Raw genomic sequence first — 19356 nt, forward strand, 5'->3', positions numbered from 1 at the left:
ATATTCATGTTAGCGGTTCCATTGAAACCGAAACCAACCATCCACAAAAACCCTTTTTTCTGTTGTCTAGTATGTATAATACACAGGGGAAAATAACACGATAATTGGAGCCTGGAAGGACACGCCATCACTAGAACCAGATAATACACGTCATCAGTATAACATTATTGTAACTACGATACTTTTAACACATGGAGGCATGAAGGTGATGGATTGTCGATAAGCAAGACTCTAAATATCTTTTTTGAATTATGCTACTTAATCAAGGTCCTCCCCTCAACATATAAAGATTAAAGAACTAACTAAATCCAATGACCTTTCATGAAGCAAATATACAAATGATGTTAGCGAAAATTAAAAAAATTATATGAAAATAAATATTGATATTTTCGAGTTTTCTCTCTCTTCTAAATGAGTTTCTTTTCATCCATTGTTTATTTCCATTGTTCCCGTGTTATTTTCGTCACATAGGAAAGAACTCCAACGTCAAATCATTTGTAAGATGAAGGATACTTCCCAGTGAAAGGATTCTAAAAATCAATTCCCAACGTACTACTTGAAGCCTCGACAGAAAATGAATAACAACCACCTTTATAACTAATTGAGAAGAACTTTCGCCGTCATTATGCCAAACTAAAACCATGCCTATTCGGGACTGTCTATTCCATTGGGAAATCATTGACCTTGGTGAGTTCATTATCTATTTCAATCAAAATACGTGCATTGAAGGTAGGTTGTTCAACAAAACTGTTGTTTATTCGTACTAAATTGACTACATGTTCTTGTTGATTTTTTATTTTGTAGTTATAGATCTTATAGTTTTGTCTTTCTTTTTTTCTTGTTCTAATTTTTTAACATTTTGATACAATTGTGTGCAACATTAAGACTTTTAAACCTAATGAAAATTTGTTTGTATTAAAGTCTTTTAATTCCCTAAATGAAAACTTCACTAGATAGCAATGATAAAAAACAAAATCTTCAATTAGCTAAAATCCCATAAAGGTACCAGTTAAATCGGACGTGGCAATAAGAATATTGTTTTTCTTTCGATTCTGTTTTACATGATTAAACAAATAAAAAAAGCCATGGACACATACACTTTTTATGGAGTTTGGGATATTGAATATAAAATGTACATTTGGCACTGGGTATGTGAATAAGAGACATATAGCAAGTACATAACACCAAAATAATGACTTTGATATCTCGAACTGACGGACTAAATGGTAAAAGCATTGTCGCTTATGAAAATATGTGATATTCACTCTCACATTCAACCTATTAAATGCTCATCACTCTCTTGCTATTGGTCAACTTAAGGTGTGTATATATTAGGTATATTCCCACTGTCTTTCATGGAATGGCTTGTGTGGCACAAACGAAGTGTTAAAACTGAAAACGATAGTAGTTGATTGGTGATATAGTTACGCGTTTGCGTTTCTATCTATCAGACGTTATGGGTTGGGATTGTTTTGTGGTTTTCCTTGCTATTTGTATAGAATGTTAGTAATTAGTGTTTTGAGAAAAATGTAAATAACAAGCATAGCCCGAGTAGGTCTACACCACAAGCCTTTAGACAGGTAAGTTATTAATTCGGTAATTATTTTCATGATCATGAGTTTTCCCTTCCTCTGCAGTAACATGCCTTCTGTTACATTTGATTCACTATTAATAACTTTGTGCCGGTTTGGTTTGTTTGTGTTTGACGTCCTATGAAAAGCTATGGGCATTTAAGGACGTGCCATGTTTCGGTGGTAGAGGAAAGCCGGAGTTCCTGAAAAAACCTCACCGACCTACATTGTGCAGACTATCAGGACTTTCAGTAGAAACGATAAATAAGCAAGCAGTAAAATGAACACGACATTTCTGATAAAGAGATCAAAAGTAAGGTAAGGTGTTTCGGCACTACGTCATAATGTTAAATATTTCCATATTATGTTATTGATAAGATGAACATTTCAGGTAATTGGGTTGCATCAACATAATACATTTTTGCATTGTACTTTTTAATGCTGAAAATGAACTTCATCAGAATGCAATTTTTATTTGTGGAAATGTTTCCTGATGCATTGTCGTTCCAAGCAATCATATTTCATTATCATTTAAACGAAAGCGTGCTTATTTTAACTGTCATTTAAACAACAGCGTCCTTACTTAAACTGTCATTTAAGCAACGAGGTACTTATTTGTCACCTTAGAAACAGTTACTTATTACATGGTTTTTCAATGACCAGCAAGGATATTTCATTGTCTTCTAGGTTACCTTGTGCTTATTCCATTTTCATTAAACACAAGCATACCTTTTTAATGGTCATCAATAGTATGGTCATCAAAACTACAGCGTTCTAATAGTATGGACATCAAACAACAGCGTTCTAAAAGTATGGTCATCAAACAACAGCGTTCTAATAGTATGGTCATCAAAACAATTGTGTACTTATTCTATTGTCATTAAATCAACAACGCTATAATTTCATTGTTTATCAAAACTTATTTCTTTATAATCTAAGAAAAATCGTATGTAATTCATTATTCAGCAGCAGTGAACATCAGTTCAATGAAAACGTTCAGTTATCGATGATCACGTTTCCTTTACACATACATGTTACAGTTTTAGACTTCATTTTTTTTCATCATTAAAGTCTTATATATAGTCTCCATACAAATTGAGAAAGACAAGACCGTTTTGGCTCTATTCAAACAAGACTTTGCATGTCATTTTTATTCCATGAACTGAATCATGCAAACTTCAATCAAAACTATCTATTGGACCTATATAGCTTTTTTTTTTTATAGAAATGTGTGCTGTCTGCAATAACGGCAATATTCATAAAAAAAACAATCAACAATAACATGCTCTGACTGAAATTTTCATGTATTTGAAACACATTGATCTGGGCGGGGCGAACATTTTCTGGATGCCTGAAACCTTTCATTTACACATTTCTTTGTTGTCTGTGAAAATTGATTTGATAGCAATATGTGTTTATTATTTTTTTCTTTCTTTAATTTGTTATTTTATGCAAGTACATAGAAACTTCAGCAAATACCTTTGACAGTGTGTTTATTGATCTGTATACTTGCGATAACTTAACATCAGTAGATGTTTTGAGAAATTGCATTTTTAAACAAAAATATTTTATCAAATTATTAGAAATTTAATGATTGGTCAATATTCAATCTATCATAGGGCCATAATAAAATTATTATTCTGGCACCTGTCATAGCATTGTAAGTCTCTTAGGCTAAAGATCTAGTTCATTATTATTTCAATAATTTAACTCTTTGTGAGTAGAAACGTCACATCAGGAAAATTTAGCATTATTATATAAATTTGTTTAAATATATCACAATCGTTTAAAATGTATGTGAATACCCTACCTTAAAACTTAATGAAAGTGAAGATGGTTTGATTTCCAAAAATGAAATTTCAGTGTTTTGACTAAAAGCCTGGCAGTAGTGTCTCAGATCCCTGGTGACCTTTGACCTTTACCGGAGTTGCTGCGAGACATCATGATGAGTATCATGCATGCAAGCAACATGTTCCCTGCTGGAGCGACGCAATGTTTGAGCTGGGGCTAGAGTATCTGACAAGATCGGAACTCTAGTACATGGGTAGGTGTGTGTGAAGTGTGTTTTACTGTGGTATAATACTGGCATACGGGTAGTTTGCAAGGTCTAGGCTATTTGAACGTGTGAAGACTATGGAATACATGTATGGGTTTGGGTCTTGTTTGTTTAACTGCACTGAAACAGGCATACAGATAGTTGTGAGAGATCTATGATATTTTACTGCATTGAAGAAAGTGGTAAACATGTATTGGTATTGTGTGTTTGACTGCAATGAGAAACTGGCATACAGGAGGTTGTGTAAGGTCAAGGGCATTTGACTGCGTTTAAAACTGTGGCATACATGCATGGGTTTTATATCTGGTGTGTTTGACTGCAATGAGATACTTGCACACAGATAGTTGTGTCAGGTCTGGGATGTTTGACTACATTGAAGACTGTGGAAAGCATGTATGTGTTTTAGATCTGGTGTTTTTGACTAACAGGAAACTAGCACATTAGTAGGTTTTTGAGGTCAAGGGTGTTTGACTGCATTGCCAATACAGTATTAGTATATACCTTTGTATGAGAGCGTGTGTGTATGTGTGTGTGTCATCTGGATGTTTTGGAACTGTGATATTTTTGGCTGTATGGAGATTACATGTACATGTACATGTAGGTGTGAGGTCTGGAGTGCCTTACTGCATTGTTACTGTAGAATACAGGTACATGTAGGTAGGTGAGGTCTCATGTAGCAGAAGACCACAATCATACTGTCTCTTAGTCCCTAATTCACCACAAAGTGTTCGTCTCAAGACAGTTTCCAGCATTTATATACATTGTTTTACCATGGAAGCTTCAACCTAAGGCTGTGCAAAATCAAGCCTTTCAGAAATTTCCTTTCAGAGTCTCCGACACAAATGTCTTTCACGTTGCATTACGTACAGGCAGAAACAATTGTTTCCACTGAAAGTTTATTTTCACTCTCCTCTCCATTTACTTCGTCTGAATCTTGAAAAAGAATTATGATTTCTGAAAAGTAAAGAAAAAACCAATCAGGTAAAAATGATTGATAAATATTTCTTTAATCAAGCTACCTGAAATTCCCTAAAGGCTCACAGAATAAAGTATCCCATTGCATGACCTTATAATTAAGAGACAATTGATGCTGCCCCTCCCTGCAGAAATTGGTTAGATCCTTTGGAGGACCACAACCCCCTTAAACGGATCTGCTTTCCCCTTAATAGCAATCTCAGACCGCTACTAGGACTTTTTTCCTTTCTATTTCTCACCAATATATGTCAAACTTGTGACATTGAAAAGGTCAAAAAGTGGCCATAACTGTTTCCTAGCTTTTGGCACGAGGAGAGGATATTTCTCAACTAAAGAGCTTCTTAAATGCCCAAGGTAACTCTGTGGTATGAATGTTTACATCGTTTATTATGCATAACGACAGTATGTATGATTACTTCAGGGTCTATATATTTGCGCTATTATATTTCACATAAACTCTTTGCTACAATTACGCACTAATTCCACAGTCCATTTCTATACATACCACACCATTTTTTACCTGACTTTCTGTCCATTCCTACCCTATGATTTCTACATAGTTTAATGTCCATATCTACACTCATATTGTCAATGTAATGTCAACCTGCTATGTTGGCCATACTTACGTTATGATTTCTACATGATCGACTGCCCATTGGTCATGTCCCTCTCCGTCATGCACAGGCTGCCACCAACGGAACTGTACCCCGTTGTCCTGTGCGTCCTCGGGTAGAGTATATGCTGCTCTTTTGGGATTTAGATAATCTTCGGGGTCATGTCTAGCTAGAAGCTTCCAATGTGTTCCCTATTAATTAAGTAACATTCTGAATAAGATTTATTACTTTGAATTGGTATGTATAATAAAGGCTAAAATTGTTTTGAACATAAACAGGAATTGAAAACTTATTTTGCGAGCTTTCAAAAATCCCTGTTTTCTTTGTCAAGCAAAGAGTGTAAATGACCGGTGTCTCCACTCTGAACTGCTGAAAACAGCTCACCAAGCCACGGTGTGCCGTATCAGTAAAGTCAGCTGTCAAAAATCATAGACATTCGCCCAATTGCACTCTAATACCACGGCAGTCAGGGGGGGCAAGTAACATGTTTACCGATTCCGCCCCTTATTGGATGAGTAATGTTATAATATTGTTAATCTATTGGATGAGTAATGTTACAATATTGCTAATCTATTGGATGAGAAATGTTACAATATTGCTAATCTATTGGATGAATAATGTTAAAATATTGTTAATCTATTCCCAATTGCACTCTAATCCCACGGCAGTCAGGGGGGGCAAGCAACATGTTTACCGATTCCGCCCCTTATTGGATGAGTAATGTTACAATATTGTTAATCTATTGGATGAGTATTGTTACAATATTGTTAATCTATTGGATGAGTAATGTTACAATATTGTTAATATATTGGATGAGTAATGTTATAATATTGTTAATCTATTGGATGAGTAATGTTACAATATTGTTAATCTATTGGATGAGTAATGTTATAATATTGTTAATCTATTGGATGAGTAATGTTACAATATTGTTAATCTATTGGATGAGTAATGTTATAATATTGTTAATCTATTGGATGAGTAATGTTACAATATTGTTAATCTATTGGATGAGTAATGTTATAATATTGTTAATCTATTGGATGAGTAATGTTACAATATTGTTAATCTATTGGATGAGTAATGTTATAATATTGTTAATCTATTGGATGAGTAATGTTACAATATTGTTAATCTATTGGATGAGTAATGTTATAATATTGTTAATCTATTGGATGAGTAATGTTACAATATTGTTAATCTATTGGATGAGTAATGTTATAATATTGTTAATCTATTGGATGAGTAATGTTACAATATTGTTAATCTATTGGATGAGTAATGTTATAATATTGTTAATCTATTGGATGAGTAATGTTACAATATTGTTAATCTATTGGATGAGTAATGTTATAATATTGTTAATCTATTGGATGAGTAATGTTACAATATTGTTAATCTATTGGATGAGTAATGTTATAATATTGTTAATCTATTGGATGAGTAATGTTACAATATTGTTAATCTATTGGATGAGTAATGTTATAATATTGTTAATCTATTGGATGAGTAATGTTACAATATTGTTAATCTATTGGATGAGTAATGTTATAATATTGTTAATCTATTGGATGAGTAATGTTACAATATTGTTAATCTATTGGATGAGTAATGTTATAATATTGTTAATCTATTGGATGAGTAATGTTACAATATTGTTAATCTATTGGATGAGTAATGTTATAATATTGTTAATCTATTGGATGAGTAATGTTACAATATTGTTAATCTATTGGATGAGTAATGTTATAATATTGTTAATCTATTGGATGAGTAATGTTACAATATTGTTAATCTATTGGATGAGTAATGTTATAATATTGTTAATCTATTGGATGAGTAATGTTACAATATTGTTAATCTATTGGATGAGTAATGTTATAATATTGTTAATCTATTGGATGAGTAATGTTACAATATTGTTAATCTATTGGATGAGTAATGTTATAATATTGTTAATCTATTGGATGAGTAATGTTACAATATTGTTAATCTATTGGATGAGTAATGTTATAATATTGTTAATCTATTGGATGAGTAATGTTACAATATTGTTAATCTATTGGATGAGTAATGTTATAATATTGTTAATCTATTGGATGAGTAATGTTACAATATTGTTAATCTATTGGATGAGTAATGTTATAATATTGTTAATCTATTGGATGAGTAATGTTACAATATTGTTAATCTATTGGATGAGTAATGTTATAATATTGTTAATCTATTGGATGAGTAATGTTACAATATTGTTAATCTATTGGATGAGTAATGTTATAATATTGTTAATCTATTGGATGAGTAATGTTACAATATTGTTAATCTATTGGATGAGTAATGTTATAATATTGTTAATCTATTGGATGAGTAATGTTACAATATTGTTAATCTATTGGATGAGTAATGTTATAATATTGTTAATCTATTGGATGAGTAATGTTACAATATTGTTAATCTATTGGATGAGTAATGTTATAATATTGTTAATCTATTGGATGAGTAATGTTACAATATTGTTAATCTATTGGATGAGTAATGTTATAATATTGTTAATCTATTGGATGAGTAATGTTACAATATTGTTAATCTATTGGATGAGTAATGTTATAATATTGTTAATCTATTGGATGAGTAATGTTACAATATTGTTAATCTATTGGATGAGTAATGTTATAATATTGTTAATCTATTGGATGAGTAATGTTACAATATTGTTAATCTATTGGATGAGTAATGTTATAATATTGTTAATCTATTGGATGAGTAATGTTACAATATTGTTAATCTATTGGATGAGTAATGTTATAATATTGTTAATCTATTGGATGAGTAATGTTACAATATTGTTAATCTATTGGATGAGTAATGTTATAATATTGTTAATCTATTGGATGAGTAATGTTACAATATTGTTAATCTATTGGATGAGTAATGTTATAATATTGTTAATCTATTGGATGAGTAATGTTACAATATTGTTAATCTATTGGATGAGTAATGTTATAATATTGTTAATCTATTGGATGAGTAATGTTACAATATTGTTAATCTATTGGATGAGTAATGTTATAATATTGTTAATCTATTGGATGAGTAATGTTACAATATTGTTAATCTATTGGATGAGTAATGTTATAATATTGTTAATCTATTGGATGAGTAATGTTACAATATTGTTAATCTATTGGATGAGTAATGTTATAATATTGTTAATCTATTGGATGATTAATGTTATAATATTGTCAATCTATTGGATGAGTAATGTTACAATATTGTTAATCTATTTGATGAGTAATGTTACAATATTGTTAATCTATTTGATGAGTAATGTTATAATATTGCTATTCAACTTTGATTCTGTTAATCACATAACTACATGTTAAGCAAGTGACTTAGGTAGTTTTCATGTTAAAGAGGTATCATCCTATTCTATCTAAAAAAAGTAACATAGTATCAATGGAGGTTCCCTTATGAGTGAAATCACAAAACATCACCCGCACACACAGGGATACACACATAGAGAGATATTAGCCAGGTGGCATAGGACTAGTAGTTAGCCCTAGATAAGGCAGCTCCTGCAAATTCCTCAAATTTCACTGATTAATGTATTATCTAATGTAGAAAGGGCACTATATCAAATGTTTTTTTTTTTTTTTTTTTTATCTAACTCAAGTTAGTTAACTTTTAAATTGTAAAGAGACACAAGTTTTACAGAGTGTCTTTTACAATTTGAAAATTAACTTATGAAAGTTAGATAAACATGAGTATATCAACCATCATGAGTTTTGGGGACCTTTTTCTCCCAGAACTATTATATAATATCTAGCAAATCAAGTGTCATGTGGGGATCGTGATGTCACAACGGAAGATGACATTGCAAAGCATTATTATGTGATCTAATAATGAAAAGATTGATTATAGCGTTGCCTCTAGTACTGGTATCCAAATAAGGATTGAACGGCATTTTTTCAATGTTAATACCAGTATGAGTGCAAATCAGTTACAAACATATTTACAATGAAGCCTGCATACCATTGAAAAATGCTGTTCAATACATTCTAAACCTTAGAGTTATTATTTACCTAAATATAGGTATTCCCCTATATTTTCAATATCTTAGTGTGTGTGTCGTCAGTGCAATCGAGATACACAAAAAAGCCCAACACCATCAAAACGTTTGTGTCTAACCCATGTCTCATGTTATTTGAGGCGGAAGGAAAAGATTTAAAATGACACAAATCAAATTGCATTCATAACCCTATGAATGAAGGGAGGGGATAGAATTAACCTACCCTGTCTTTGGTATACTGTAGTAATACCCCTCTGTATTGGACACCTGTACCCGTCTTTACGTTACACGTGGAGGTTTGGGCTCGACATCCTATCTGTAGCACGAACATTAATTTGCTGGAAAAGAAACAATTGAACAATTGCAGCAGAAATAATGCAAATGATTTGTTTAACGAGCAGTCAAGTGTGACAAATATTTGCTTAATGCAGGTTCATTAGATTTGAAATATTATATATCACCCATAATAAAAGCCCATGGCCTAGTTCTTAGATAGCAGGTAAAGTAGGTTTTTTGAATATAACTATGTAGACCAATTTGTTTTTAAATGCAGCAGCAATAAAAAAAGAATGTGGCTTGATTAATATTTTGTTAGCACAGTAATTCAGAAGTAATCAGCAATCCTTCAGGAAATCTGTGAAGTAGATAGACAACACTATAGAGTGTATAGTGCAACATAATTACACAGAATGCAAAAATAAATACTGTACCTTGCCCTCCGGAGATCCATTTCCACAGTAACCATCTGTCTTAAGCCACAATCGTTGAAGTAGAGAGTTTTTCCATGGGCATAGGGTAGCAGAGCCCCACATCCGAACCCTATCCCCCCACCAGTGATGGTATCCCAGTAAAACGGAAACACACCTCCCTCAAAGGAATCCGACATCTTCCTTATAAGATGTCTGGTAATTTTTTCACAGGAAAATCCTGAAATGAAACAAAGATTTTATCACATAAGATGAGTATTTACTCCAAAAATGTTTGCTGCAGTTATTTAGCCTGTGTTGCTCTCCTGTTTGTCATCTCACGTCTGTGACCTTCACAGGATTTCAAGGTCAGATTTATTGAAATAGGCTAAATATCCTTATGGATCTTTGTTGAAAGATTCTATTTGTCTACACTTTATAACATTCATTGCTAGGTTTTAACGAATTTCCCTAATGTGACACTTGCAAGTGGTATACATTTGTATATCATTTATTCAGATCCCAAACTTCAAAGTACTTCACACCATCAAGCTCTATACTACTATATCACAACTCTATAATCAATTAAATAAATTTAAAAATGAATGTGGGTCATTATTTGAATGAACGTTATAATTATTTATCCCAGCATGCTACTAGCAAAATAACATTGCCATATTTTGCCCCTGTGACCTTGAACTAAGGTTAAGGTCTCTTGGATATTCAGAAAATAAAGTTGTTTAAATGTTTAAACAGATTTGGCCCATGTGACCTTGAAAGAGGGTTGGTTATGGTCATTCATTTGAACAAACTTGACAGCCCTTCATCCAAGCATGCTACTAGCAAAATGACATCTCCCTGAACCTTTTGTGGAAACTTCTGTCACATGTTACCCCTGTGACTTTGAACCAAGGTCAAGGTCATTTCTTTCTCTTTTGCAAACACTGTCAGGCTACAGCACAAGATGCAACCAGCAAAGTATCATCAAGACTTTAAGCCTATTAGTTCTTCAGAAGAAATCCTTCAGAGGAAAAGTTGATGGACCACAGACAGACAGACAGATAGATGGACACCGTGCTTAATATTGGGAACCCTCATCTCTGATGCAAGGCCCTAATTATGATGTCTGACACAGGTAGTGTACACCTACCTGTGTAAACTTGCTAACAAACACAGTGAGTACATGTTTACCTGTGTGACTATGATGTCAGCCACATGAAGAGTGATTACCTGACAGTGTGTACACTTAATATCAGACACACAAAGTGTGATACATGGTTCTTGGCTAATAAAGAATCAGAACCTGTGTTATCCTCAAGACTAAGTGCAGGTCCACTAACCTGACAAGTGTGTAACCTTCATGACAAAAACAGATGTACTTACCTGTGTAACCTTTGTGACAGACACAGGTGTACTTACCTGAGTAACCTTCGTGACAGACACAGGTGTACTTACCTAAGTAACCTTTGTGACAGACACAGGTGTTTTTACCTGTGTAACCTTCGTGACAGAAACAGGTCCACTTACCTGTGTAACCTTTGTGATAGAAACAGGTGTACTTACCTGTGTAACCTTTGTGACTGACACAGGTGTACTTACCTGTGTAACCTTCGTGACAGATACTGGTGTACTTACCTGTGTAACCTTCGTGATAGACACATGTGTACTTACCTGTGTAACCTTCGTGACAGACACAGGTCAACTTACCTGTGTAACCTTCGTGACAGACACCGGTGTACTTACCTGTGTAACTTTCGTGACAGACACAGGTGTACTTACCTGTGTAACTTTCGTGACTGACACAGGTGTACTTACCTGTGTAACCTTCGTGACAGACACAGGTGTACTTACCTGTGTAATCTTCGTAACAGACACAGGTGTACTTACCTGCGTAACCTTCGTGACAGACACAGGTGTACTTACCTGTGTAACCTTCATGACAGACACAGGTGTACTTACCTGTGTAACCTTCGTGACAGACACAGGTCCACTTACCTGTGTAACCTTCGTGACAGACACAGGTGTACTTACCTGTGTAACCTTCGTGAAAGAAACAGGTGTACCACCTGTGTAACCTTCGTGACAGACACAGGTGTACTTACCTGTGTAACCTTCGTGACAGACACAGGAGCCAAACAGACAGGCGCCCCTGCCACTACACATGCCAGGGCATTTCTCCCCGACGTATACATCATCCAGTGCCCAGGATGAGGCTGACGAATTAGTGGCCTCCTGCAGCCATCGGAATCTTGTCGCACTGGATAAGAAGTACAACATCACAGTGACACTCATTATCACTTATTGTTGTCAAAAAATATAAGACACTCACATTATTAAAATAAAGATTAAAAATACTATGCAAAATAGTTTTATAAGCAAAAAACGGCAGGAAAATCAACGTTGCAGTCAGTCAATGATTTGTATATATTTTTTTAAATACTTTACACATCAATGGCCACACAGTTTGGGCTAAAATAACATTTCAATAGATAATAAATTCTATTTCTCAAACTAATGAAATTTCTTTTGTTTTGGTTTTTACACTGCAGTATGCATGTATGTAACTTGAAAAAGGAATTTGTCTCGCGTGGAAATAGCTTAAGCCCCTTCAATTTGCCTAAAATCAAACTAATTAGATGCAATTTAGGATACAATTATGCAAATACTTGGAACCAAAATGATATATGTCTTCCTTTAAAGAATTTAAATAAATAATTGTGAAATCACTAAAAAGATACTTGTAACAAAGAAGAAGTAGAACTGTATGTCAATATCTTGTTTGGTTTTCCTAAAGGAGATGCATTTACACCAAGTGACATTTTCAATTGCCAAAACATTTTACTGTATTTCTAATTTCATGAAATTCTACACAACAATAATAAAATTATTATTTTTAACAACTTGTTGAATCTTGACACATCCTGAAACATACAGAAATCCAGAGGTGAATTAACCTGTTTTGGTTATTTCCAATCGTAAGTGTTTCATATCAAAAGCTCCAGTAGGATAAAATCTTGCAAAAATTTGGTATCAAAATGATACAAGTAAATTAAATTTAATTGTAAAGATGATCAGCATGATATTAAAGGCATTAAAATGGGTTTGAATGAGTGTCTATAAAATGTTATAAGTAAGAAGTATTAAAAAAATATTGAATATTTCCTGATCTTAAAAAACTTATAAAATTCTGAAAAAGAAAGTATAAAACTTAAACTGTCTTAGAGAAAGAAGTTTTCAAGGCTGCTTTCAATTATTGTGATCCAAACAGTTAAACTGATTTGACCAGAGTTGTTCGTTTATGAAGTAAGGTCGGCCCTAGTAATCTGATGCTGCTTTCAGACTAGCCTTGACAAAGCCTGGCAAGGCCTGCACAAACATTTTCAGGTCCGCCAGGTTTTATACCTGAAAATGTTACTTTCAAAAACAGACAAACCGGTTGTTCCGTATAAAAGAACAATCCCCTAATTGTTTTATTCATTAATGACAACTGCTTTTTATGAATATTTGAATTACTGTGAAATATAAAAAGTAAAATACCTTGAGTACACTGTATCAGGGAGGTCAATGGTGACCAATGTCCAGGCTGGGTAACCCTCAGGTGAATATGCACTGGCCGAGTGATAGTGGCTCGGACGGCAATCAGTCTGCATACCGTTCAGATCAGGTAGACACAGGGGCTGGACATACTCCCAGCGGTCAGTGGCTGGATTCTTGTTGTAAAGCAGCTTGACCGGTGAATGAGACACACAGGCATCAGACTGAACATCACAGCCAACCACAATCTGTTTGATGAAACAAAACCGGTGATATGGTAAATTAAAATGGCCAAAAGGACAACGAGTCATGCATCCTCATTCGATCAGCTGTCATTTCAGAATATTTACATAACAAAGGCATAGTTTGACTACAGACTTACCTGCCTTAGTACCATTTCTCTCCACTAGGCTGTGCCCTTTGATACTGTATTTTCCAAGCAAAGCCTAGCAGAGTGTAAGACATTCATCAGGGAAAACCAGTCTAAGTTTGTTTACTGTCCACCATGGAGCCAGCCAAATTTTACTCTAATCACAATTACTACCAGCATGTTCATAGAGGATTGTTATTATGCTATTATTAATTTATATCAACAAAAAAATCTTTATTTACTACATGTAAATATAAAATACAACTTGTAAGTAGGTAGTTTAAAATAAATGATCATTACATATTCCATGTTAGATACAATTTGTTTGCTGTTGTTAGGGCCTCCAACAGAAGTTTCACTTTTTCTCGCAATCGATGACATGTTGTTCTCTCTACTACATCGCTCTGGTATATCAATAAATAAAAATAGCTGTACGACTTTTATTTTTATATGCATCAATAACCTAACAGCATTTAAAACCGTATAGATATGATGAATGTATTTTATTTTTCTCAACATTTATGATGTCATAACAACATTCAGTTTCTGGACATATTTACCATATATATCATGTAGCATGACCTCATAAATGTTGAAAAAATAAATTTCGTTTCTTAAAAAAGTTGCTTAATGCATGATGAATAAAAGATTATCTCAAAACTGTATAATGATCCTGTCTACCTTGAACTGTAACATGTAGTTATGTTGTACGATCATTTGGCTCGAGGTGAAACTTCGGGTGCCTTTTCCTTCGTCCCAGGCCACAGCATGGCCATCAGTTGTACACACGTGCTCTCGAATTTCTCCGTGAGGAGTAAACTCCCAAGGGGCATCACTCTGTATGTCCTGATCATCTGTATCATCAAAGGAAACCTGCATCTCACTGGGGTTGATTTCGGTTCCGCCTAGAAAAAAATGTTCGGCACTGAGGTTTTTTCACTAATTTTAGTATGATAACAATTACCACACGCATATTTGTTTTGCAAAAACTACGTTTGTATGAAACAAGTTCTGCCAATTTATATTTATCACTCTTGTTGGCCTGGATGGTAGCATGAAGGAGGTTTTACTGCGGGAGAAAACCAGTATCCAAGGAAAGCCCATGCTACAAACATAAAGAGTAGCATTCACTTACCTGCTCTGAAGATATTTACACAATATTAGTATTAGCATATAGGAAAAGCAGCATTATTTCGAAAATAGAAAGAGAAAGTTGATCACTCTTCATATTGCTCTAAACAATGGCGCCAACAAATCCAAGCAATCAAACACCCTATTTAACCCTTTTATCACTGTAGACCATAATGGACTCATAAAGATCAAAACATGGTCAAGTCTACTGAAGTTATATAGGGGTGAAAGGGTTAAGAGACAAAATGCTTTTGCAAAGCAATTTACCCACTTACCTACCACTATACATGTCAATATACAAACAAACACCTATTTATACACACATACCAATATGGACCTCATCTATCTCCCATTGAGGGCCGCTCTGTGAATATCCCCCCGACAGCGGCTGCCACCAGCGGACCTTGGTACTCTCTGTTCTGGCCCCCTGTGGGAGGAGGATGTAGTCCTTCTTTACATCCTGGTAACTGGCGTAGTCGAGGACGTGGAGAGTGTCCCAGTGCATCCCTGGAGAAATAATAATCCTGTGAGGCTAGTACATGCTTATCCTTTTAGAGGTCAGGGAACACAGTTATGAAACAATTTTATTGCAATATCGTGAATATCTTTTCATGAAATCATTATATTTTCAAAAGGCCTAGATGTTTTTAAATTCAGCTGTCAGGGCCATAACATTGTCTGGCACACCCCAAAACATGCATCTCAACAGAATGACATCACAATGTAAAATGATTTTGAATGTATTGTGGAGCAATTCATGTCAACAGGTGTATTACATGTAGTGTTTGCTAGCCAACGTAACTGTCACCGATCATGTATTACAATGCCAGGGACTGAGACACTCTTTTAACACAATGAACTGAAGACCCGATGTCCTATAGGTGTAGAGGAATGTTTGTTTTCTTCTAGGTTTCAGGAGAATACCTTGTGATATACGGAAGCACTCTCCATGTAAAACATACATAAGGACAGAAGCAATTCACTCTTAGGTTAAGGTTTCCTTCATCGAAATCTGGATTCAGAGAGTTACTTTTCTTCTTTTATTAATATACATTTTGAAATTGTCAGTTTAGTGAAATTAAGAATAATAGCAATGATATAACACAATAGAAAAGATTTTTACTCCCATAGATTTTGAGATAGGCCAAAAAAAGAACAAGAGGCCCATGGGCCTTAACGGTCACCCGAGTCCTACAGTATTTATTTTTGTTGTTGAAATATGTACCAATTTAAGTAAAAAATTGTTAAGTATAACGTTAACTTAAGTTTGTCAGGACAATGATCTTTCCTAGACCGTTTTTCAGTTAGATCAGCCTATTAGAACTTGTTTTTAAGTTTGAAATAGGTATTTTTAAAATAGCGACCCGAAAAATAACAAAACATTGTCAGGACCATGAGTCGATCATTCCTACTAAGTTTCAGCTTAATCAGCCTAGCAGAACTTGACTTTAAGTTTGAAATAGTTTTTCAAAATGGCGGCCGTGGCGGCCATATTGGATTTCTGATTGACCCGAAAAATAACAAAACTTTGTCAGGACCATGAGTCGATCATTCCTACCAAGTTTCAGTTCAAAGCTAAAGCTCAGGTGACCTAAAAATGTATGTTTTCGATATCCCTCCTCCTTTCCCTAGTGTTTTTACCTCTGACCCTAGCAATTTCATCCCTCTCAAATTAAACTGATGTGTAAACATATGAGGCTACTACATGTATATCCGCTCTACTTTAAAGGCAGGTTCCTTAACCAAATTTGAATCCCATATTACTTTATAAAAGACCTACAAATATGCTTGGAGACTTTTGTTATTTCTTTAATGAGCCCCCACCCCCTAAGAAAATAAATCTGATCAAATTAAAAGCAGAGATTTCTTTTACCTGAAACAAGGTTACCTTTTTTCGGCCTTAATGAAATCCATTTTACAAACAGAAAAAATACTCTTCCTGATTTTTTATACAGAGAACTTGTTGCATGGATCCCACTGTATATAGAATGTTCATCCTATTCTGATGACACTTGTTATATAGTTCAATCGAAGTTTGATTGAAAAAACAACAATTTTAAGGTAGGTTGTCTGATATAGGACCCTTGTGTTACAAATCCCTATGCTTCAGTGCTAATTATAATTGAAAAGTCACTAATGTTTTAATTTACATTATCATTTGACACCTTACCTGTAATGATTGTTCAAAATGTATTGAAACATTAAACGATAAGAGAAAAAAAGATTTGGTGATTACAAGCTCACCGTTATCTGTGGAGTATTGTAGTATAACACTATGTCCTGAAGCTGTCGGAGGGAAACATCCTGGTTCTGAGCCAGATCCACCAATCACAGCATAGTACTGTATAAACCTGCAGAACCAAGTACAATACCATTACAATCTGGGTTCCGATATTACATCTACCTGATGGGAATACATGTGTTGTCTCCCTTCTTTCGTAGGGAATCTGACAACACTTCACTTTCAAAATATAAAACTCTGAAGAATCAGAATCTCTTTACAGCTGGTTTTCGTGTTAGAAATTGATAACTTGATAAACATGCATTATGAACACCAACAAGTGAATTTCTTCTGTTTATACAATATTTTATTAACGGTAAATACATGAACAAGTCTTAATTTATGAACGCATGTATTGTTCAAAACAATAGCGACTTAGGTTTTTCTTCTTTACCAAAACTCTATCTCCCTACCAGTGGTAGGACATACCAAAGTCCTGAACCTAGAGTCCTTTAAAATGGTAGTTGCTATTCCCTACTTAGCGTTCAACATTTAGGGTAATGGCAACACTTGGTTCACATGTTGTCAGTATAATGTGACCGGGTGGAATGCTGTGCTGGTTGCCATCGGCATGGTATATCAGTGAGATAGCACTATTAGTTAGCATCAGATCTGCACTATTACACGGAGGCAAATACACCTCCATACCCTGTTTCAAACACACATTCTCACGTGCAGGCATACACAACAAACATGGAGGCATATTCTCAAATACCTGTTGATAAAGGAGGTTAACTAAACCCTGTAAAACTTATAATGCAACCCTAGCTACCAGTGGGAAAAAAAACTACCTGCTCTGTGTTCTGAGGTCATTTCATGTGTGTATACATGTATTATGAAATACGGATGAAATATATTTTGATCAAAATTTTATTATTATTAATTATCACTATAGCACTGGAAGTAATTACATACACTTATTTCAATTACCTGGCATTACGAAGGTCAAGGTCACCTGTGACAAGTTGTCGGTTACCAGGACCGGACATGACCATGGCTGAGTTTTCCACGAGGCTGTGACAACCTGATCCCAAGTGACCGCCCTGGACTAATGACCACTTGGTCATGTCTACGCCTAATCCCTCAAAGTTGTCCTTCAGGTATGTCTGAAATCAACAAAATTTGACTTCAAGTATGTCTGAAAACAACAGCTTTAGACTTCAAGTACGTCTGAAAACAACAACTTTAATCTTCAAGTAGGTCTAAGAACAACAACAGTAGACTTCAATTACGTCTAAAAACAACAACGTTAGACTTCAATTACGTCTAAAAACAACAACGGTAGACTTTGAGTAGGTCTAAATCACTAATTTTATCGTTCGAGTAGGTCTGAAAACAAGAAAGTTGTTCTGCAAGTAGGTCTAAAACACCAATTCATCCTTTTGACAAGTCTGATATCCAAGTTTATCACAGGACTACAGATTTTGATCTTGAATTATGTGATTTATGAAAAACATCACCTGACTAAAATGAAACTTTCTAAAACTTGTTTTATTATAAATTATATAAGAAAAAAATGGAAACACATGTAATATTCATTGATGATTATGAGCACTTACAGGATTAACAGAGTAGAGATGGCTACAGTCTGTGTTTCCATACCCCGAGTCACAGGAGCACTGAGGGGTGTTACATGTGCCACGCCCACTACAGTGATGCTCACAAGGGGGGCCCACATACAGCTGTCTCACCCCCCACATGTGGGTGTCACCCTCACTCCGATCTGCCTTCTGAGTCCATCGCAGACGGGTTCCACTGTGGACAAAGCAACCAAAAATATACATATTTGTACAAAATGTATTAATTATACATACTTTATCAGAGAAATAAATACACAAAACATACCACAACGGCGGTAACTCCTACACAACCTAGCTAGTGAATTTAGTAATATAATAAGGTATTATTATTTTTTACTAACATACAGTCACTGTTGTTGGCCCAGACTATACAGCCTAGGGAATTTTAAATGTGGCAGATACCGAAGTACCCAGAGAAAAGCCATGTTGTTGAGCCCCATGTCCTTTTTATGTCCAACTTGGGAAGTAAACTCTGACTGTCATGGTGAA

At 34.4% G+C, this 19356-nt stretch overlaps 1 protein-coding gene across 1 annotated transcript in view; it reads right to left on the reverse strand.

Moving 5' to 3' along the window:
- Nucleotides 1-707: 707 nt before the first annotated feature.
- Nucleotides 708-19356, reverse strand: part of LOC110455393 (reelin-like) — an 86801-nt gene continuing 68152 nt past the window's right edge. Inside the window, exons 51-61 of the mRNA XM_021505507.1 lie at nucleotides 18847-19042; nucleotides 18218-18393; nucleotides 17251-17357; nucleotides 15334-15513; nucleotides 14557-14780; nucleotides 13509-13753; nucleotides 12074-12228; nucleotides 9996-10212; nucleotides 9509-9623; nucleotides 5229-5407; nucleotides 708-4581 (exon numbers count right to left, since the gene is read on the reverse strand). Of these exons, the coding sequence (XP_021361182.1) occupies nucleotides 4530-4581; nucleotides 5229-5407; nucleotides 9509-9623; nucleotides 9996-10212; nucleotides 12074-12228; nucleotides 13509-13753; nucleotides 14557-14780; nucleotides 15334-15513; nucleotides 17251-17357; nucleotides 18218-18393; nucleotides 18847-19042 (1846 nt within the window). The 3' untranslated portion in view covers nucleotides 708-4529. The remainder of the gene's footprint in view (nucleotides 4582-5228; nucleotides 5408-9508; nucleotides 9624-9995; nucleotides 10213-12073; nucleotides 12229-13508; nucleotides 13754-14556; nucleotides 14781-15333; nucleotides 15514-17250; nucleotides 17358-18217; nucleotides 18394-18846; nucleotides 19043-19356) is intronic.

Source organism: Mizuhopecten yessoensis, unplaced genomic scaffold, assembly GCF_002113885.1.
Source record: "Mizuhopecten yessoensis strain PY_sf001 unplaced genomic scaffold, ASM211388v2 scaffold923, whole genome shotgun sequence".
Taxonomy (NCBI): Eukaryota; Metazoa; Mollusca; class Bivalvia; order Pectinida; family Pectinidae; genus Mizuhopecten; species Mizuhopecten yessoensis.